Source organism: Thermothelomyces heterothallicus (assembly GCF_042370625.1).
Source record: "Thermothelomyces heterothallicus CBS 202.75 unplaced genomic scaffold P884_scaffold_17, whole genome shotgun sequence".
NCBI classification, from domain to species: Eukaryota; Fungi; Ascomycota; class Sordariomycetes; order Sordariales; family Chaetomiaceae; genus Thermothelomyces; species Thermothelomyces heterothallicus.
This window is the reverse complement of record NW_027192578.1, coordinates 331,440-350,420: the sequence shown is the minus strand read 5'-3', so window position 1 is coordinate 350,420 and position 18,981 is coordinate 331,440. Positions and strand designations below refer to the sequence as shown.

The following is an 18,981-nucleotide window of genomic DNA, read 5'->3' as shown; positions in this document are numbered from 1 at the left end:
AAAACGAAACTTGACTTTCGTACCGATAGCGAAGCGAAGCGTGCACTAGAAGAATCAAACATGTAGCCATTCCCTTCAAACTTCATCGGTGCTCGATGTTTAGAGACCACATCCATGTCACCGACCTCTCCAGGCTGCTACAAACCCACTCGTACACGTGTTGGGCTCCGTTTCTGCGAGATGCCCCACTGGGACAGCCCACCTGGGACAGAGATCTGGTTGCACGGCGACGTCATTCCACTGGCTTGTCGCATTAAAGAAGACCAGCTACCGCCCAATCCATCCGCTCGGCAATGAGGTTAGGTTTGTCCTGTCGCAGCCGTGACGCCCACTCTCGCCTTTCGTCTCGAGAACCTTTCTGACGGCCGTTGAGCTTTTTCGGAACCGCACACCGCTACCTACTTTCCGTAGTCTCTTCTTACGCGTGCAATTGAACCGACACATCTCCAACGCCACCTTTTTTTTGCCCTCGATAGTAACAATAACAACAACAACACACCGGGACCAAGCCAACAAACAGCAACTGAGACACTCCGATATAGCTCCAGGCTCAACACTTGCGCGATCGCCATGCATCGCACATATTCCATGCGCGCCACGAGGGCGCCAACCGCTTCCCAAATCCAGGTAGAGATATACTCTTCCCCATGCGACTGTCGATCCCGAGCTCGCTGACTCGATCGCCGCCTGGCAGAATCCGCCGCCGCCGCCATCGAGCACCAAGTCTGGCCGGCTTTTTGGCAAGGGAGGATTGGGTGAGTGCGGCCGCGCAAGGCTCTTGTCCCGAAATCTGAGACGTTGCTGGGCGGGTCACTCATGGTTGGGCGTTAACAGGAGGTTTAGGACATGCCCTCCGCCGGAACACCGCCGGCGCCTTCGGGCCTGAACTCGCAAAGAAGCTGTCGCAACTGGTCAAGATGGAGAAGAACGTGATGCGGAGTCTGGAATTGGTGGCCAAGGAGAGGATGGAGGTTGCCGTACGCACCATCCCCAAACTTGCACTGTTTTGCTGCCGACCCGCTGACCGAGACATGCATGCTACAGCAACAACTGTCGCTCTGGGGCGAGGCTTGCGACGAAGATGTGTCGGACGTCACCGACAAGATCGGAGTGCTGCTCTACGAAATCGGCGAGCTGGAGGACCAATACGTCGATCGGTACGACCAGTACCGCGTTACCATGAAGAGCATCAGGAACATCGAGGCGTCAGTGCAGCCTAGCAGAGACAGTGAGTGGCCGCACCCCTTAGAGCTTGGTCGGCTGGGGGCCCGGGTTCGGGGGTGCTAACAGGCGGCCAGGGAAACAAAAGATCACGGACCAGATCGCGCAGCTGAAGTACAAGGAGCCCAACTCGCCCAAGATCGTCGTGCTCGAACAAGAGCTGGTCCGCGCCGAGGCCGAGTCTCTGGTCGCCGAAGCGCAACTATCCAACATCACGCGGGAGAAGGTCAAGGCGGCATACGCATACCAGTTCGACGCCCTGCGCGAGCACTGCGAGAAGGTGGCCATCATTGCCGCGTACGGCAAGCACCTCCTGGAACTCATCGACGACACCCCCGTCACCCCCGGCGAGACCCGGCCGGCGTACGACGGCTACGAGGCCAGCAAGGCCATCATCCAGGACTGCGAGGACGCGCTCACCAACTGGGTCGCGCAGAACGCCGCCGTGGCCCCGAAGCTCTCGACGAGGGCGCGCGCGCTGTCGCAGCGCCGCCGCAACAACATCAGGGCCCGCGCCGAAGGGCACCTGCCGGCCCACGGACACGACCTCTCGGCGCAGGATGCCCCGCTCAACGACCGGGACTCGTGGGCGGCGCCCGCCGGCCAGCACGAGTACGCCGAGGATGAGGCGGCCGGGGCCGAAGAGGATGACCTCGACGCCCCCAGCCACTCGGCTGTCGACACGGAAGCCGACCTGAACGGGGAGCGACGCGGCCGGAATCATGAGCCGGTTGCGGCTTAATTGTGATAAAAAAATAAAAAAAAAATACTCCGCCGCTTATTGGTTCGCCCTTCCCGCTTATCCTCTTTTTTTTTTTTTTTTTTTTTTTCCTTTGCTTTCTATTTTCTTTTCTTTGGGAGGGACCTCTGTCGTATCGAAGTCTTTCAACGTCGTGGGAACACAACTGGTGAATGACAGGCGTGGTTGGAGAAGAAATCAAGGATGAGCACTCTCTTTTTCTCAAGGGAAAAACGGTTGGATTCATCGCAGAAACGGGCTCTTCTCCTCATGAGCACCGCTGATGCGTAATTGGTAATGACGGAACGTGGGAAGGGATGGATTGATGATCTACGCACATGTGTATGTATGAACGTCCTCTCAGGTATCGGTATTGGCATGCACCTATGTATATCGCGATCCACGGTGCCCCCTTCTTTTCTTGCCTCCTCGTGGCATATATCTGGCTTTATGGTCCCGTGTCAATGGAATTTATCTTGTTGGAAGCGCCTGTCTTCCCACACCGTTTCCCTGGTGGTATCTCACACCTGTCTCCTTTGTGAACCCCCTTTGAAAAACCAAACCCAAGCCCGGTTTCACCCCCACCACCCGCAAAAGAAGAAAACATGCAACATCGGAACCTACTCCGTAGAACCCCCCATTCCGATGGAAAACCACTCCCTCCCCATCCATCTCCAGCGATCGACAACAGCGAAATCACAACACGCCCGCCGCACCACCCTGGACCTCGCCCTCGCCTGGTGACGATGACGACAACATCCCCCGTCCGAACTGCTGCTCGCCGATCCCCAGGACCTTGACCTTGCGCACGGGCATCTGGCTGACAAACTCCTCAGCCTCGATCCGCGTGATGTACTTGCCGGGAATCACCACCAAGCCCAGGTACCGCGACGTCATGTCCAGCTTCACCTTGGCCTTGTTGTCCTTCCCCTGGCCGCCGCCGCCTTCGTCACCCGAGCCCGCCGCCGATGCCGCCGCGGACGCCGCGGCATCCGAGACCTGCCGGGCTGACGGGTGGCGGTATTCGTAGGTGTGCTGGAGGATGATGTTGCTCTCCTGAGCGGGGCGGGGGGCGGTCTCTGAGTCAGTAGAGGCCTTCTGATGAATGACGTGAATGTGTAGATCGGGCGGGGTTGGGGGGCTCACAGGGTCAGTGCATTTGAAGGTGCCCCAGAACAGGCGGGAATCGGTCGTGGTGACGCGGAAGTTCTTGTTCAGGAGCGAGCGGAGGAAGCTCGCGGCTTCTTCTTTTTGTTGCTCCGAGAACCGCGACGGTGATGGAGGGGAGTCGGAGGTGCTCATTTTGAGGGATGGTCCGATGAGGAGAGATGATCAGGTTTATGCTTTGTACCAGTATTGAACCCTCATCAACTTGATCAGCGTATGGAAAAATGCAATCCACTTTCCATGGTATCGCGCACTTCAAGTCAGTCACTCTCCCGGTAGTGGCTTGAATCCTGTGTTAATTAGGCAAGAGATACGTACAGTACGGAGTACTTGGCTGCTCGAAAGATGGATGCACAGTATTCATACACAGTGCTTCATCAAGCATACTTGTTGGTGGGTAACCAAGCACGGATACAGATTAGTTAGTGCTGGGCTTGGAGGCAATAACTAACTAGAAGCCAATCGATAGGCGCAAAGATAACGGACCGGGCCAGGCAGCCGAGCATGGTCCAAGTAACATGCAAGTATTCCATACTACGTCGAGTCATCGAGCAGGTCGAAGGTGAACCAACTTCATCCCTCACTGAATCGTTGAATTTTCCCAGGTTCCTGGTTTCGGGTATGAGAAACCGCTCTTAGAAGAGTTATCATGATTTTCTTCGAAAATACCTCCTAAACAAGCCGGAAGTTCTCGGTTCAAATGAAGGGCTCTGCTCCTTCCGCAAACCCGTTCCAGGGCACTCGACTGCCTGATCCTGCCGTGTGAATGAGGCCATTTTGACTTAAATTCTTGGAAGGATCTCCTAGACCCTTTCCGCTGAAACTCCGCCATGGGAGTTCAAGGCCTCTGGACCATTGTACAGCCCTGCGCTCGTCCGACCAATCTCTCAACGCTCAATCGGAAGCGTCTCGCCGTCGATGCCTCCATCTGGATATACCAGTTCCTCAAAGCCGTCCGTGACAAGGAGGGCAATGCTCTGCGCAACAGCCATGTTGTCGGCTTCTTTCGCCGCATCTGCAAACTCTTATGGCACGGAGTCAAGCCCGTGTTTGTCTTCGACGGCGGCGCTCCCGCTTTGAAGCGGGCCACGCTGCAGGCCCGAAGAAGAAGGCGAGAAGGCCGCCGTGAAGATGCCGCTCGAACGGCCGGGAAGCTGCTGGCTGTGCAGATGCAGCGCATGGCCGAGGAGGAGGAAGAGAAGCGCAGGAAGCGTGCGGCGGCGGCGGCGGCGGCGGCAGGGGAGGTTGAGGACGAGCACGAGGCACTCCCCAGCATGGACCAGATCGTGTACGCCGACGAGCTGGGCATGTCAAAGCAGGAGAGAAAAGAGAACCGGCGCTTTCACAAACAGGATGCATATCATCTTCCCGAGCTGGAAAATGGCATCGAGGGCATGGGGAAGCCAAATGATCCTCGAATCATGAGCATCGAGGAGCTGGAGGAGTATGCAAGGCAGTTCAACGACGGCGAAGACATCAACCTGTACGACTTCAGCAAGATTGACTTCGACGGCGAGTTTTTCAAGAGCCTCCCACCCGCTGATCGCTACAACATCTTGAACGCTGCCAGGATCCGGAGCCGTCTCAGGATGGGCCTGAGTAAGGAGCAGCTTGACAGCATGTTTCCTGACCGCATGGCCTTCTCCAAGTTTCAGATCGAGCGGGTCAAGGAAAGAAACCACCTCACCCAGCGCCTCATGCACGAGATGGGCATGGCTGGGACCGACTTGACCATAGGCGTGAACCGCGTCGCCAGTGATAGAAACCGCGAGTACATCCTTGTCAAGAATGAAGGCGCCGAAGGAGGTTGGGCCTTGGGTGTCGTGAGCAAAGAGAAGGACAGGGGTCAGATCCACAAACCCATCGATGTCGACGCGCTCGACTTCCAGTACCAGGGGCAAAGACAAGACGACGAGGATGAGTTGGAAGATGAGGAGTTTGAGGATGTCCCGATCGAAGGCTTGAACAGGCTCCCCAAACCCAAAGCACGCGATACAGACGAGTCACTCTTCGTTGACGAAGGTGCAGCCAGCCTATTCGAGGATGGCAGGGTTCTCCAAGAAGATGAGGACGAAGACCTCAACCGAGCAATCGCCTTATCGCTTCAGAACCAGCATGGAGTTGGCGCGCAGAAGGAGGCGGAAGTAGACGAGGAGGCTTCCGAAGTCGCACAAGCGCCGCAGTGGGAACAAAAAGCCGTCGAGCCGCCGAAGCCCATTGTTAGCACCAGCGGACGGATGGTAGCCCATATTGTGAACAACCGAGCGAATGCCGCCGTCCCTAGGCGCCGAGATAGCGAGAGCAGCGACAGCGACATGGATCTGCAGTCGGCCATAGCAGCTGCACGGAAGAAGCAGTCAAGAGTGCAACCAGCCAAAGCACCAGAACCGGCACCTTTCAAACCAAACTTGAAAAATCCCTTCGACGGACCTCTTCCCTTTGAGAAACTTGATTGGCGAAGCACGTTTGGTGGGAGTCATGCGACTCCTGGAGCAGAGAAACCTACGTTGCACCAAACTTCCGGGGAAGCTGAAACTGGAGAGCTTGAGGCGGAATCTGATGAGGAAGCTGGAGGAGGCTTTGAGAGGGAGGGCCCGGAAGAGGAGGTAGCGGCTGACAAGAGCGACAAGCCACGCCCGTTGCCTCCATGGTTGACAGACAACACCGACATTCGAGAATCCATTCGGAAGCAACAGGAGTTGGAGAGGCAGATGAATGAGGAGGATGAGGACATGGCCGCTGTCCGATTTGGCCAAGATGATGTTATCGAAATCGAATCCTCGAGTGAGGATGGAAGCGATCTCGAGATTCTGGATGCACCACCACCAGCGAACAAGGATTCCATCACCGAGATGCCTGGAGCTAGCTTGCCTTCAATAGGCGATGACGCCGCAAAGCGGGATGTATCCGCTCCTGAATCTGAGACTGCCGGCTCGGCTACCGCCATAGACACGACTGGCCGGGGATCCGCAAACGCGGAACAGTTTCCAGTGGCGCAGGATAATGCGACGGAACCAGCCGCCGACGAGTCCGAGGATGAAGACATGGAGTTTGAGGATGTGGTTGTACCCGCCACATCAGTACAAGCTGCCGAAAGACCCTCTGAAGATGCTCAAATGTCCGAAGAGGCTCGCGTCGAGGCAGAACTGTTTGGTGACGGTACACCCCCGCCAGCGCAACAAGTGAGGACCGAGGGGTTAGCACCGACTCACGAGGACTCGGCCATGGACCCGGATGCCCCTGGTCCGGAGGAGTTTGACGACTTCAGTGATCCGGAAGAGGAAGAACTTCTGGCCCAATTGGCCGAGGAGGCCGAGGAACACGCCAGGTTCGCCAGCCAGCTCAACAAGAAGTCTCAGTGGGAGAATCAAGAAGCCTACGAGAGAGAACTTCGAGCCCTCCGGACGCAGCAAAAGAAAGACAGGCGTGACGCGGACGAAGTTACCCAGGTGATGGTGACAGAATGTCAGGCTCTTCTTACCCTTTTCGGCATCCCGTACATCACCGCTCCCATGGAAGCCGAAGCGCAGTGCGCCGAGCTCGTCCGCCTTGGCCTGGTCGACGGCATCGTGACTGACGACTCGGACACCTTCCTCTTCGGGGGCACGCGCGTCTACAAGAACATGTTCAACAGCAACAAGTACGTGGAATGCTACCTGGCCAAGGACCTCGAGACCGAGCTCTCCCTGTCCCGCGAGCAGCTCATCGCTCTCGCCCAGCTACTGGGCTCGGACTACACCGAGGGCCTCCCCGGAGTCGGCCCGGTCACGGCGCTCGAGATCCTCTCCGAGTTCCCCGGCAGGGACGGCCTCGCCGAGTTCAGGGACTGGTGGCAGGACGTGCAGAACCACGGCCGGCCCAAGGAGGCGGACGCGGACTCGCCGTTCCGCCGCAAGTTCCGCAAGGCCCACGCTACCAAGCTCTTCCTCCCGGTCGGGTTCCCCAACCCGGCCGTCTTCGACGCCTACCTCCACCCGGAGGTCGACAGCAACACGGAGCCGTTTCAGTGGGGCGTCCCGGACCTCGACGGCCTCCGCCGGTTCTTGATGGAGACCATCGGCTGGAGCCAGGAGCGCACGGACGAGGTGCTCGTGCCCGTCATTCGGGACATGAACAAGCGGGACGTGGAGGGGACGCAGAGCAATATCACGAGGTTCTTCAGCGGGAGTGTCGGGGCCGGCGCCAGGGAGGCGTTTGCGCCGAGGCAGAAGGGGCCTGGAGGGAGTAGGAGGATGGTGAATGCTGTGAGTCGGCTGAGAGCGAAGACAGGAGGCGGTCGAACTGGCAGTGGTGGAGAGGGTGGGCTGGGGGAGGCTGTAGAGATGCCCGTGGCGCCACCGCCGGCGCCGAAGGGAGGGAGAAAGCGGAAGGCCAAGGCGGTCGTCGCTGCCGAGGACGATGGTGATTTTGAGGACGGTGATTACTTCAATGAGGAAGAAGCGGGGAAAGACGACGACGACTACGACGATGACGACGACGAAGGTGCAAGCTCGAAAGGGAAGGGTAAGAGGACAAAGAGTGCAGCAGGAAAGGGGAGAGGCAAGAAATCGAGGGCAGAAGCTTGAAGCATGGAGCAGTTCGGTGTACAGCTAGCTTGTCAGCAAGAAGGATACACCCGCCAACAATCACAATGCACAAGGACTGTCAACGTCTTAGTTCGGGATCTCGTTTCCGGTCAGCAGTTGGCTCCTCTCCGGGGAGCCTGCGGGGGTGCGGTAACGAGAGGCCTGTAACTCGCTCGCCCTTTCGTTTTAGAAGTCACCGCGACGGGCTCATATGATCAAGCTCTACATACTTCTTGAGATGAGATGCGCTGTTGTGGGGCCTTCGTTCGCGGACAGGTCTCTTGACTAGCTGAACGGCTTGACGGATACAACGCCACAAGGGTCATTCTGCCTCGAAGCCTCGCAAAGGGGTAGGTTCCTGAGTGAGTGAGTGTGTGAGTGTGTGTGTTGTGTGTTGTGTGTTGCCGGAACCTCGTTCCGACACGTGTGGACGCAATACAGAACAACAACATCCTTGGTTCCGTGTGAGAAATGTCAACATCACTGGCTCTCGTTTTTCGAATTATTCTTGTCGAAGTCGCACCACAGTGTTTTATTTCCGCTTCTATCGACTTACCGTTCCCTTAATACCGTCGCTATGTGGAGCACTAGGGTCAGAAGAATAACAGCAAATAATACCTGGTACAACACTTGCGCCACAGAGCACCAGCTCTCGGAAACGTGATTGCTAAGGAGGGGGAGGGGGGTTAGAAACTTGGCAAAAGAACTGGGCTCACCTTTACCTGACCGGCTGGCACAATTCATTCTCCCTTCCTATGCCGCCATCCCTCCGGTATTTGGTTGTCCAATACCTTGGAATGAAGGGGGAGGCAGGGGCGTTCGGAAGCGGAAGAAAGAGCAAGAAAGTATGAAACTATAAAGTGATGAGGAGCTAGAAAAGAGGTGAGGGAAAAAACTTACCAGTCGGGACAGGCGTTCTCGGATGTTGGCGGTGGCAGCCAGACGGGCGTGGCGGGGGGAGGGTCGGCGAGGCGGCAGGGGTACCAGGCGCGGACGGGGTGGCCGCCGGCGTCGCGGGGCCGGAGCCTGGTGGTCTCGAGGAGGGCGGCCTCGGCGAAGAGGCCGATGTCGAGGAGGAGGGAGACCGCATCGTAGCGGTGGTGGTGGTGGTGGTGGCCACCCTTGCCCTCCTCCGAGACCTTGCCCTTGGGGCTGCGGGCGGCGGCGGCCTCGGCGGCGGCGAGGCGGCCGAGGACGGCCCAGAAGCGGTCGGCGGGGGCGTCGCGGGCGAAGCGGAAGACGCCGAGGCAGACGGCGGACCAGGCGGCCACCCAGGCGGGCGACAGCGACCCGGCCGACTCGCGGAACTCGACGGTCCGGCCGGTCACGGCGGGGAAGGTGCCGAGGTACTGGGAAAAGTTGTAGTTGAGGCGCGACCCGAACGGGGTGCGGTCCGGCGGCGTCAGCAGGCCGGCCACCTCGGCGTGGTTGCGGCATCGCAGGATGTGCGAGACGCCGCTGTAGACCCGCAGCACCCGCAGCCTCTCGGGCGCCGGGTTGATCTCGCTGCTGAAGCCGAGCGTCAGCGTCCGGAACCGCGCCTCGGCCTCCTTGTCGACCACGTTGGGGCGGAGGGCGGGGAAGAAGAAGCGGCCGTGGTACAGGCGGGGGAAGACGGCCGAGGGGAGCGCATGCTCCGGGAGGGGGTCCACGCCCGCGGGGGGCCCCTCCTCCTCCTCCTCCTCCTCCTCCTCCTCCTCCTCCTCCTCCGGGACGTCGCCGTCGCCGTCGTCGTCCAGCCGCCGCTCGTAGTGCTGCACGTAGCCGTTGGCGTCCTCGAACGGGTCCAGACGCAGGCCGTGCGCCAGTCGCGAGCAGAGGCGGAGGGGCGGCGCGTAGCGGCTGAGGCCGCGCTCGGGGGGGTGCGCGTGGCAGAGGAAGCCGTCGGCGGCCCAGAGCAGCGCGGCGGCGCGTTTGAACACGCCCAGGTCGTGCTTGGTACCCCGGAACGGTATCGCCTCCTCCACCGATTCAAACCCCGGCTCGTCGACAATGTGGTCTCCTCTTTCGTTGTCGTCGCTGTCGTCGCCGTCTGAACCCTCCGAGGCCCCCCCTCCCCCATCTACGCCCGGCGGCTTCCGGAGCCCCGCGCCGACATGGCAGTGGAGCCCCGACGAGACGTTGACGCGCAGGCGAAACCGCTTGACGAGCTCCTGGACGACGAGGTAGACGTGCCTGTGGCTCTCCGGCCTGTCCCAGAGGGCCGGGGTGGACAGTTCGAAGTTCATGTAGTCGTATCCGCGGATCTGGATCCCGTGGTCGCTGACAGAAGGGTCGTCGCCGATGACCCACCCGGAGTACTCCCTGTGATGGTCGTCGCCCACGACGTACATGTCAAGGTAGGACGGGTCCGTGCCGTCCGGCATCGGTTCGCCCTGGATCCTGGCCCCGGGAACGCTCAGGATGGCTTGCCTGATCAGACTGGTTGCCCACCCCCTGGGGGTGTCGTCGTGGCCAGCGCCAGGTAGCGGGTAGAAGTCGCTGTAGCTCCATCTCACATTATCGGGAAGACTGAGCGCTGGAGGGAGGCGAGCTTCCTCTTCCTCGTCCACCACGATCGCGTCTGGACCCTGGACGGCGTCGGCCCAGGGGGTTTTGAAGTAAAAGAGGAACTCAAACTCGAGGCCGAACGACAGCTCGCCCTCGTTGGACGCTGCTTGACCAGACATATCGTTTTTGTTGTTGTCGTTGTCGTTGTCGTCGTCGTCGATGTCGTCGTATCTGCACAGGCGGGTACCGAGACGGGATTGATATTATGCCAGTCCTGAGTGCTCTCTCGAATTGGGGCGCTTCGACTATGTTGTCTAGGACACTCGGCAAGAGCTCGATGTCTCCTATATATCCTCTCAATCGACATGGCGAGTTCCGGGCCCTCGATGAGGAGCAGTTGGTTTCCCACCTGGACAATCGGATTGGTCCCGTTTCCGTGTTGTCGATCCTTGAACAAAGACAGGACCAGGTTGAAACAGGACTGAGAAGACAACCACAGGGCCATTGTTTCAACGCTCTCTGTCTTTATTTGGGAAAAAAAAAAAAAAAAGAAATAAGCATGCGTGCCCAATTAGATGAAACTGTGCTCTGCTGCTCTGAACTCCCTTCTATAACCTGGCACCGAAACGTCAAATACTCGGTTGTCCTCAAATCATCTCTCCTGTTCCTCTCCTTTGGACTCGGCCACAGCGACAGTATGAACGTTTGCTGAGTGGGTATTATGCATGAAAAAATATGCATGAAAAAAAAAAAAACCTGACCGAACCTCAAACCGCAATTGCCCGCCAACCTTTGATGCATCGATTGATAAACCAGCCGCTGCCCCCATAGCCGGCTCTGTAGCCCTGTCTTCTAATTAGGTTGTACAAGTATTCCGCTCGCATAGGAGAACTGGTTGCATATGTGCGTCTCGAGAGAGATCCTTGCTCGCGGCCCGAGCAGCGATATGTCCGGTTATTCTTAATTAAAAAAAAAAAAAAAAAAAAAAAAAAAAAAAAAACATGCCGTCATGACAGATCGAGATACGAAACCTCGTTCAGATTCCCGACCGGAGAGATGATTTCGGCCTCCTCCTTATCCGACTCGACTTCCTCCTTATCCGGACCGGGCACTGGCGGCGGGGTGGGCGTTTGGCCGAGCGCCAGCGCGTGCGGACAGGTGCCCTCGCCGACGGCGGCGCGATGGCTGTGGAAGGTGCACTGGCGGAAACCAAACAGCCTCTCGCCGCTGCGCAGGCCGTTGGCGGGCAGGCGCAGCTGCGGGTTCTTGATGCGCACGTCGGCCCTGCTCTGGGCCATCTTCTGCAGGTGCATGTGGTAGTCGGCCTTGAGCTCCGGGTAGGCGACGAAGAGCTTGTCGGCGTCGTGGCGGGCTTGGGGCTTGTCGACGCTGTGTAGCGACCAGGCGAGCATGGCGACGGCCCACTTGCGCAGGCGCACGGCGTGCTGGGCGTCGCACTCGCCGTAGAGGAAGGCGAGGAAGTGCGGTGACATGTCCCAGTCGAAGCGCAGGTACATGTCCTGGATGGCGTCCATGGCGGCGTCCTGGAGGGCGGGGAGGTCGATGATGGCGGCGAAGAGGTGGAGGCGGACGAGGTTGGTGCGCAGGCTGCGCAGCTTGTCCTGGCAGGTGCCCTGGGTGGCGCCGTCGATGAAGGTCGGGAATCGGCGCCGCTGGTAGAGCCAGAGCACAAAGATCTCGAACATGTCGGGGGCTTCGTTGGGGAGCCAGAGGACGGAATCCTCTTCTTCCTCGCCATCCTCCTTCCGCTGCCGAGACGGAGAGGGGATTGCGTCGATATGGCCCTTGAAGAAGGCGCAGCTGTCACTGAGCAGCTTTCTGTGAATCGTGAACTCGCGCTGTTCTTCTCCCACCAGCACCGTCACAACATCGGCTCCCTCAAGGCTGGCAAGCAACGAGGTTAGTTGACCCGAACCCGACCGAACCGAGCAAACACTTCGCTCAGCGAACACTTACGAGCCGACCACACTCTTGCTTGTGCTCCACCTCATTTTTGTCTGCTCCTCAAAAGTTCAACCTCGAACCGGACCGCCGCCGTGCGCCGTTTCCCGGATTGTCGTCCCAACCAGCAGGTGAGTAGTGTTGGTTGATGACGCGCTGCGCTGTTCGTCCGAAGCGAAAAATTGGGCGAGAGCAGGCGAAGGGGAGCTGTCGTCCGAAGTATGTTAAGGCGTGCGGTGTATGGATGTATGTACCACTGAACAGCGTTAATGCATAGCTACTTGTATGTACGCAGGTAGTACACGAGACGACGTGTTCCACTTGTTCGCCCTGGCGCCGCTTGCGAGCTGTGTTTGGTTTCAAACTCCTCCGGCCCCCTCCCCCCCCTTCTTCTCCCAAGTATTCCCAGATCTGACGCTTCATCCAGCAAGCCGGGCCTGAGAGGGTCGCACCGGGCGTCGCGTTGGGTTTGGTGGTTCTCGCCCCTTCGAGTTTCGTTTCGAAACCCCGACCCCTAGAGGCAACATCTTGGCGCGGGAAGGCGCCCGTTTTGGGTCTTGGGGGTTGCCGTTTCGAGACGATGAGACAGTGCAGAGGATCTTCCCCCCTTCCCCATCCACTCGTACCGCCATCGCATGGCGTTTCATCGAGTGGCCATCGCGTGGCCCGTCATGAGCACGCCGTTCATCTTCAGGCTTGCTCAAAACAGAAGTGCTCGCCATGATGTACGGAATATGCTGTAGTGTAATCCGTAGGCGAAGCTCAATGATTGCCAAGGTGGAGACTGGGGCGCTGGGTGCTGGGTGGTTGACAGTTTCGGCAAAGCGGAACTCGGCTAGCAGTAGTTATTGTCGGTCATTGCCCGAAAATTCCCCGCAATGACATGCACTCGCATCTGAAACTTTCAGACAAGTGGAAAGTTCTTTTTGCCTTGTTTCCACCTCCTTCCACACCACACTACACTCTTTGGGGGGAAAAAACGGTACATCGAACCGACGAACCCACACCCGCCACAGGACTAAAGTACGTCCGCACAAGATGGTAATCTTGATGATTTATCAACCATTTCGCGCCAAATGCGATCGATCTAATGTGGCAAACAAACCATCTTGCATCGAAGCCACGTTTTTCCCCGAGAGGGGCACATTACGGCCATATGCCAGGGACAACCCCGGGATGACGTACTGTACACAGATGTGCACTAACTAATCGGTATTGAACATGAGGTTCACCCCCCCCATCGCGTCGCCAGAGCATGCAGCCGCGGCTCTGCCCTCGTCGTGAGGTTCTCTCTCGGCTGCATGATTGGGGCCACTCTTTTCGGACGATGCCGAGCGAGTCAGCAGAAAGCTCCATCGCAACGACATATAATTACTCAGCAGGTGCTCCACGCCCCTCGACCAGAATGGCGCCATTCAGGAACTCGACGGCCAAACCCCGATGGAGACGCCTTACCGCCAGCACTACTTGACGAACTCGGTAACTACGGAGTCCTACGGAGTACTGAGTACTATTGCAATATCCGCTACAAAGCAGCGGATCTTCTTTTTCCCATTCGATCAATAAGCACAGTGATCGATTCTCCACCAATGTAGAAACATCCGGATCTGATTTATCAGCTAAGAAATTATCAAAACCCAGAATTATCAAAGCAGGATGAGGAAGCAGATCGTCACTGAAGTTTCAAGAAGGCACTACTAGCTCTCCCCGCCGTGCCTAACCCGGAGAAGTCTCGGGAGGCCAAGCATCATATATATATCCCCCAGAAATGCAATCCTTGTTTTGACCTGTCGCCTGCTCAGACCAGATTCGTCGTTCACCTCGCGCTTCATTGGCCACCCTCGACTTCTTGGTCTTGTGTGTGTGTAGGAGTTCCGAAGTATACCTTGATAGAGAGGCTTCCCCCTCCCACAATCTCTACCCCCTCCCTTTGCATCCGGAACACTCTGTCTGTTGCTCAATTCGCCCACAATCACTTCCCTCGTTCGTCGACGACAACACCCCGAAACGTCTGCAGTCAAGATGACGCTCAAGAAGCTCACGGCCAGCACTCCCGCCCCGGGCGTGCCCTATTACACGCCGGCGCAGACCCCGCCCGCCGGCACTGCCCTGGACACGGGCGCCCAGGTGCCGACGCTCTTCACCCCGCTCAAGCTCCGGGACCTCACGCTGCAGAACCGGTTCGCCGTGAGCCCCATGTGCACGTACTCGGCCGACGACGGCCACCTGACCGACTGGCACCTCGTCCACCTCGGCGCCTTTGCCCTGCGCGGCGCCGCCCTGACCATCGTCGAGGCCACCGCCGTGACCCCGAACGGCCGGATCTCGCCCGAGGATTCCGGGCTGTGGCAGGACAGCCAGATCGCCCCGCTGAGGCGCATCGCCGACTTTGTCCACTCGCAGGGCCAGAAGATCGCCGTCCAGCTGGCCCACGCCGGCCGCAAGGCCAGCACCCTCGGCCCCTGGCACGTCGGCCCCGGCCGCCACGAGGTCGCCACCCCCGACGTCGGCGGCTGGCCCGACAACCTCTGGGCCCCGAGCGCCATCCCCTGGGACGAGGGCTACCCGACCCCCAAGGAGATAACCGTCGCCGAGATCGAGAGCCTCGTCCGGGCCTTCGCCGACGCCGCCAGGCGCGCCGTCCAGGCGGGCGTCGATGCCATTGAGATCCACGCCGCCCACGGCTATCTCATCTCCGAGTTCCTCTCGCCCATCAGCAACGTACGTTTCTTCCCCCCCTCCTCCCTCCCTCCCCCTCCTTTTTTTTTTTTACCTTTTATTGAGGCCGTAATCGGTAAGAATCGGGATTTACTAACAAACCGGGCTCAACAGCAACGCACCGACGAATACGGCGGCTCCTTCGAGAACCGCGTGCGCATCCTCCTGGACGTGGTGCGCGCCGTGCGGGCCGTGATCCCCGAGGGGATGCCGCTGCTGGTGCGCATCTCGGCGACCGAGTGGATGGAGTACACGGGCGGGCCGTCGTGGGACCTGGCGCAGAGCAAGCGGCTGGCCCCGCTGCTGGCCGACCTGGGGGTCGACCTGCTCGACGTCAGCTCGGGCGGCAACAACCCGCGGCAGAAGATCGAGCTGCACCCGTACTTCCAGATCGACATGGCGGCCGAGATCCGCGCCGAGCTGCGCCGCGCCGGCAAGAAGTCCATGGCCATCGGCGCCGTCGGCCTCGTCACCAACGCCGAGATGGCCCGCAGCGTCGTGCAGGAGGACGGCTCCCTCGCCGGCCGCCAGGACGGCACCGTCGAGGTCGACGGCGAGCACGGCACCAAGACCAAGGCCGACCTCGTCCTCGTCGCCCGCCAGTTCCTCAGGGAGCCCGAGTTCGTCCTCAAGACGGCCGCGCTCCTGGGCGTCAACGTGCAGGGGCCGGTGCAGTACCACCGCGCCCCGCTGAAGAAGGAGCACCTGTAAAGAGAGAGACATTGGAGGGTGTGAGTGTGTGGGCGTGCTTGCATCTACCGGCGTTGGCGGTTACTTTTTTTTCCCTTTTTTTTTTTCCTGCGGAGGGCAACCTTAGAGAGAAACGTTTCGATCTGCCTTCCTAGACTAGCAAGCGCGCTAATTACATAGAAATTTTCAGCTTAGCAACATGTTTTCTGTTTAAGTATCGTTAACCAAGTCGTCATGAGTAAGTAATCCGTATATATGCTAAAAAAAGAGAAAGGGGAACGAACTATAGGGGATTTATGTGATCCTGAAACCCGCAGTGCCCACCCACAACGCCGCGCCAAACTTTCAGTACCCGTACCGAGCGAGAGCTCTTCAGTTTGCGCCCTCGGCTCTGCTCTTTTCCTTCTCTCTCCTGGCCAACTCGCTCTCCGCCACCGACCGCACCAACTGCAACAGCAGCTCTCTCCCCACCGCAATGCTATGGTCCGAGGCGTCGCTCGGCACGTGGAGGAAGAGCACCCTCCTCCTCTCCCCGGCCTTTTCGAGATGCGCCAGGCTCGAGTAGTAGATGAAGTCGCACAGGTAATGTCCGGCATCCTCCGAGATCCTCAAGTCCAAATGCCTCTTTGTCGCTTCGCTGTCAGCGTTTCGCTGAGAGCAGGAAAACATAGGAGAGTAACAGGGGAGGTAAAGGAGGAGAAAAGGGAAGAGAAACAAACATACCGGGCTATGCCACTTCCACCTCGAGAGTATATCCTCCACGTCGAACGCGGTCTCCAGCTCCGCCGGCAAGCCCTCCCAGATCCATTCCTTCCCTCCTTCTCCTTCCCCTTCCCCGTCCCCTTCCCCGGATCCGGCAGCCAGCCGCGGCCGGCGACACCCTCGCCCGCCGTCGTCCGCCAGCAGCTCGCCGTCCACGTCGCGCACCTTGTAGCCTTCCCGGTGGCCGCGGCGCTCGATGCTGTAGAAGGGCCGGGGCCCGGCCATGCCGACGTGGATCGCCGCGTCGATCCTCTTCCCGGGGGAGGACCCTTCCTCCTCCTCTCCTCCTTCCCCCTGACCGGGATCCCCCCAGAGCCGGGGGACCAGCTCGCGCACGGCGGTGTAGCTGACGTGGACCGGAGCCGGGTGCACTAGGAGGCGGACCGGAGGTAGGGCGAGCGGCGACGGGGCGTCGGGGGAAGAAGAAGAAGAAGAAGAAGAAGAAGGCGGCGGGACCTTGGCGCGGAGGGGGGGCAGGTAGGATGGGAGGGAGCGGACGATCTCCCAGGACGGGTTGACGGGATAGTCTCTCTTGAAGGGCTGCGCGCGGGTTGTGTAAAGAAACAAACAGGACGCAGACGGTCAGTCATCGGTATTATAAAATTATACATATCATACTACTTCTCTTCTCCCTCTTTTTGTGGTTCATGTCCTCTCCGAGGGCTCACGGGACTGCAAACTGCAAGCGCGACGAATTGTCCCCCTGCGCCCCCCCAACCTTCTTCCCTCGGCGGCGCGAGAACCACAATTCATGAAGGGGATAAGAGAACGGGCGCGCTCACTTCAAACCCAGTGAGGAGCACCGTAAAGGGCTCTTGTTCTTTACTCTCTTCGCTGACGGAACCCATGGTGGATAGACGGGCGAGATGATTCCTACTCCGGAGAGGTCTTGTGTGTGTTCACGATGAGGTAGAAGGAAGGTGCTGCTTCGAGCCTGGTGGGGATGGTTGCTTCACTTTGTCTTATTTAAGGGTAAGTAGTAAGCGCCAGGCATGTGGAGTGGTTAGCAGTGATCGCGTGGTTAACGCCTGCCCTGAGGTCACTGTTGCGTGGAGGGGCTGTGCGGGGAGAGAAACGGGGCCACTTGAGGATAGTGGCTGCGTATTTGATTGCCACGATTGGCGGCTTCGTTCTTCATCCGCCTCTTTCCCGTCATTCCCGTCGTAGCTGCCTTTCCCCCCTTTGTACAGAGCCGCTCACAGCCAAAACGTCTGCCCGATGGGACCGGACCTGCCTATTACGGCCCAGGTACGCTTGGGCATCAACCGCCCTGGTGCCAAGTGGTATCCTGCCACGCAGTGAGACCGGAGACACCTCCTCTCCACGGAATCTGTCTGAAACGTCTGTCAGCAATCTATTAGGGAACGAACGAACCTTAAAGCGGGCCGGCCCGGTGCATGTGCTGCGATTACTTTAGATCCCCGATGACGCCATCACACCTCGCCGACTGTGCGAAGGACGAAAAGGGATCTAGTAGAAAACTTCACTTAGGCGAGGGCGATCACTACCGAGAGCCTTGGTGATGATGGTGGAGTTACCTGCCAAGAATGGACGGATATCTGCGCTTTACAGCGTTTCTTGGCTATCTTGGCTCTGCGTGCGGCCATGTGTTTATTGACCACATCCATCTCCAACATCACCACGACTTCGCGGAGCCACCTCATCCACGTGTGTGTGTGTGGGTGTGTGTGTGTGTATACTTGATCACCAGCACCAGCCATACTTCTATACCTGGACATCTGTGAATCCCGCCGTCGGCCCGTCCCTGTCGAGCATATACCTAAACCGCTCCCTATTCTCCAACAGGAATGGAGGCACATCGGTATTCCCTTCCACTCGGTCAAACGTCTCCCCCTCACGATCCCACAGGTCGATCCCCTTTCTGACATGATCCACGATCCTCTGCTTATCCCGATATTTTTCCGCATTCAGGCTCGTGTGCGAGAACGAGGCCATCTTGCCCAGCAGCTCGCCCACCGTCTGGAAGCACGAGGAGCAGTGCCAGCTCGCGTTCGCCAGCCCGCCCTTCTCCCACTCGCGAAACGGCCACATGCCGCCGTCGGCGATGCGCAGGTCGTTAGGCCGCAGCGTGCGCCGCAGGCCCTGGTAGTAGGTCGCCTGCGGGTGCGGCCACTCGGGCCCGCGGTGCAGCCACTGGAACGAGTAGTAGTAGAAGCGCGAGTAGAGCGTGAGGCGCCGCGGGAAGTGGCACGCCCGGAGCAGGCGCAGCGTCGACGGCTTCGGGATCTCGTCCACGTCCGACACGACAAGCACGTCCCCCTCCTGCGGTTCGTGGCGCCCCGTGAGGCGGGGGAAGACCTGGGTCATCGCGCTGTTGCGCTGCAGGTCCTCCATGTCCCAGGTCCTGCGCGGCTTGAAGTCGGGCGGGTATTCGATCTCGTGGTATATCATCTTGGAATGGTACGGCTCGAATCGGTCGAAATTGTCGAGCAGGGTAAGGGGCTTGTCGTGGCTGGTGAACGTCTTGCGGCTCTCGACCAGGACGAAGAAATCGACTTCGTCCCACGTGCTGTTGAGGCGGATCTCTAGGTGGTCAAGCTCCGTGTTGAACATCATCAGGTCGTACACCTTGCGTGGTTTGCCGGGGTCCTTTGGGCGGAAGGGTTTCCAGCCGTGCGGGCGGCAGATGTCCGAGGCCTCGTCATC

At 59.0% G+C, this 18,981-nt stretch overlaps 8 protein-coding genes across 8 annotated transcripts; 3 read left to right on the top strand and 5 right to left on the bottom strand.

The window, feature by feature from the left end:
• Positions 1-570: 570 nt before the first annotated feature.
• On the top strand, positions 571-1,963 carry P884DRAFT_204220 (Eisosome component PIL1-domain-containing protein; the record flags this gene model as incomplete). Its single annotated transcript, XM_069438559.1, has 5 exons — positions 571-627; positions 695-755; positions 844-977; positions 1,045-1,228; positions 1,299-1,963. 5 exons carry the CDS (start codon positions 571-573, stop codon positions 1,961-1,963), a joined length of 1,101 nt encoding a protein of 366 aa, XP_069296153.1.
• A 410-nt stretch (positions 1,964-2,373) lies between these two features.
• P884DRAFT_261441 (uncharacterized protein) lies at positions 2,374-3,412 on the bottom strand. Its single transcript, XM_069441556.1, has 2 exons — positions 3,107-3,412; positions 2,374-3,016 (listed from the first exon to the last, which is right to left on the bottom strand). The coding sequence occupies exons 1-2, from the start codon at positions 3,260-3,262 to the stop codon at positions 2,657-2,659; spliced, it is 516 nt and encodes a 171-aa protein (XP_069296152.1). The 5' UTR covers positions 3,263-3,412; the 3' UTR covers positions 2,374-2,656.
• Positions 3,413-3,604: 192 nt separating this feature from the next.
• P884DRAFT_226774 (uncharacterized protein) lies at positions 3,605-7,912 on the top strand. The gene has a single exon (XM_069439663.1). The coding sequence runs from the start codon at positions 3,958-3,960 to the stop codon at positions 7,690-7,692; it is 3,735 nt and encodes a 1,244-aa protein (XP_069296151.1). The 5' UTR covers positions 3,605-3,957; the 3' UTR covers positions 7,693-7,912.
• A 1,516-nt stretch (positions 7,913-9,428) lies between these two features.
• P884DRAFT_310211 (uncharacterized protein) lies at positions 9,429-10,361 on the bottom strand (the record flags this gene model as incomplete). The annotated part of the gene is made up of 2 exons (XM_069445181.1): positions 9,429-9,833; positions 10,020-10,361. Coding segments are annotated over 2 exons (747 nt in total), but the record flags the coding sequence as incomplete, so codon positions are not given.
• Positions 10,362-11,185: 824 nt separating this feature from the next.
• P884DRAFT_293161 (uncharacterized protein) lies at positions 11,186-12,456 on the bottom strand. Its single transcript, XM_069444206.1, has 2 exons — positions 12,160-12,456; positions 11,186-12,087 (listed from the first exon to the last, which is right to left on the bottom strand). Exons 1-2 carry the CDS (start codon positions 12,192-12,194, stop codon positions 11,190-11,192), a joined length of 933 nt encoding a protein of 310 aa, XP_069296149.1. The 5' UTR covers positions 12,195-12,456; the 3' UTR covers positions 11,186-11,189.
• A 1,710-nt stretch (positions 12,457-14,166) lies between these two features.
• Positions 14,167-15,573, top strand: P884DRAFT_204343 (NADH:flavin oxidoreductase/NADH oxidase-like protein; the record flags this gene model as incomplete). The annotated part of the gene is made up of 2 exons (XM_069438569.1): positions 14,167-14,865; positions 14,977-15,573. The coding sequence occupies 2 exons, from the start codon at positions 14,167-14,169 to the stop codon at positions 15,571-15,573; spliced, it is 1,296 nt and encodes a 431-aa protein (XP_069296148.1).
• A 178-nt stretch (positions 15,574-15,751) lies between these two features.
• Positions 15,752-17,352, bottom strand: P884DRAFT_286082 (uncharacterized protein). Its single transcript, XM_069443808.1, has 3 exons — positions 17,097-17,352; positions 16,276-16,854; positions 15,752-16,176 (listed from the first exon to the last, which is right to left on the bottom strand). Exons 1-3 carry the CDS (start codon positions 17,160-17,162, stop codon positions 15,925-15,927), a joined length of 897 nt encoding a protein of 298 aa, XP_069296147.1. The 5' UTR covers positions 17,163-17,352; the 3' UTR covers positions 15,752-15,924.
• Positions 17,353-17,823: 471 nt separating this feature from the next.
• On the bottom strand, positions 17,824-18,744 carry P884DRAFT_261433 (glycosyl transferase). The gene has a single exon (XM_069441555.1). It carries the CDS (start codon positions 18,724-18,726, stop codon positions 18,040-18,042), a length of 687 nt encoding a protein of 228 aa, XP_069296146.1. The 5' UTR covers positions 18,727-18,744; the 3' UTR covers positions 17,824-18,039.
• Between the last annotated feature and the right edge of the window lie 237 nt (positions 18,745-18,981).

What these genes read in the sequence shown, in the direction of transcription:
- P884DRAFT_261441 (XM_069441556.1), bottom strand. Translation starts at nt 3,262, where the DNA reads ATGAGCACCTCCGACTCCCCTCCATCACCGTCGCGGTTCTCGGAGCAA. An exon ending in CCTTCAAATGCACTGACCCT is followed by an intron (nt 3,017 to 3,106) that starts GTGAGCCCCCCA and finishes CGCCCCGCTCAG; the next exon opens with GAGAGCAACATCATCCTCCA.
- P884DRAFT_226774 (XM_069439663.1), top strand. Translation starts at nt 3,958, where the DNA reads ATGGGAGTTCAAGGCCTCTGGACCATTGTACAGCCCTGCGCTCGTCCG.
- P884DRAFT_293161 (XM_069444206.1), bottom strand. Translation starts at nt 12,194, where the DNA reads ATGAGGTGGAGCACAAGCAAGAGTGTGGTCGGCTC. An exon ending in AGCAAGAGTGTGGTCGGCTC is followed by an intron (nt 12,088 to 12,159) that starts GTAAGTGTTCGC and finishes GTTGCTTGCCAG; the next exon opens with CCTTGAGGGAGCCGATGTTG.
- P884DRAFT_286082 (XM_069443808.1), bottom strand. Translation starts at nt 17,162, where the DNA reads ATGGGTTCCGTCAGCGAAGAGAGTAAAGAACAAGAGCCCTTTACGGTG. An exon ending in TGCTCCTCACTGGGTTTGAA is followed by an intron (nt 16,855 to 17,096) that starts GTGAGCGCGCCC and finishes ACCCGCGCGCAG; the next exon opens with CCCTTCAAGAGAGACTATCC. An exon ending in GGTGGAAGTGGCATAGCCCG is followed by an intron (nt 16,177 to 16,275) that starts GTATGTTTGTTT and finishes GAAGCGACAAAG; the next exon opens with AGGCATTTGGACTTGAGGAT.
- P884DRAFT_261433 (XM_069441555.1), bottom strand. Translation starts at nt 18,726, where the DNA reads ATGATATACCACGAGATCGAATACCCGCCCGACTTCAAGCCGCGCAGG.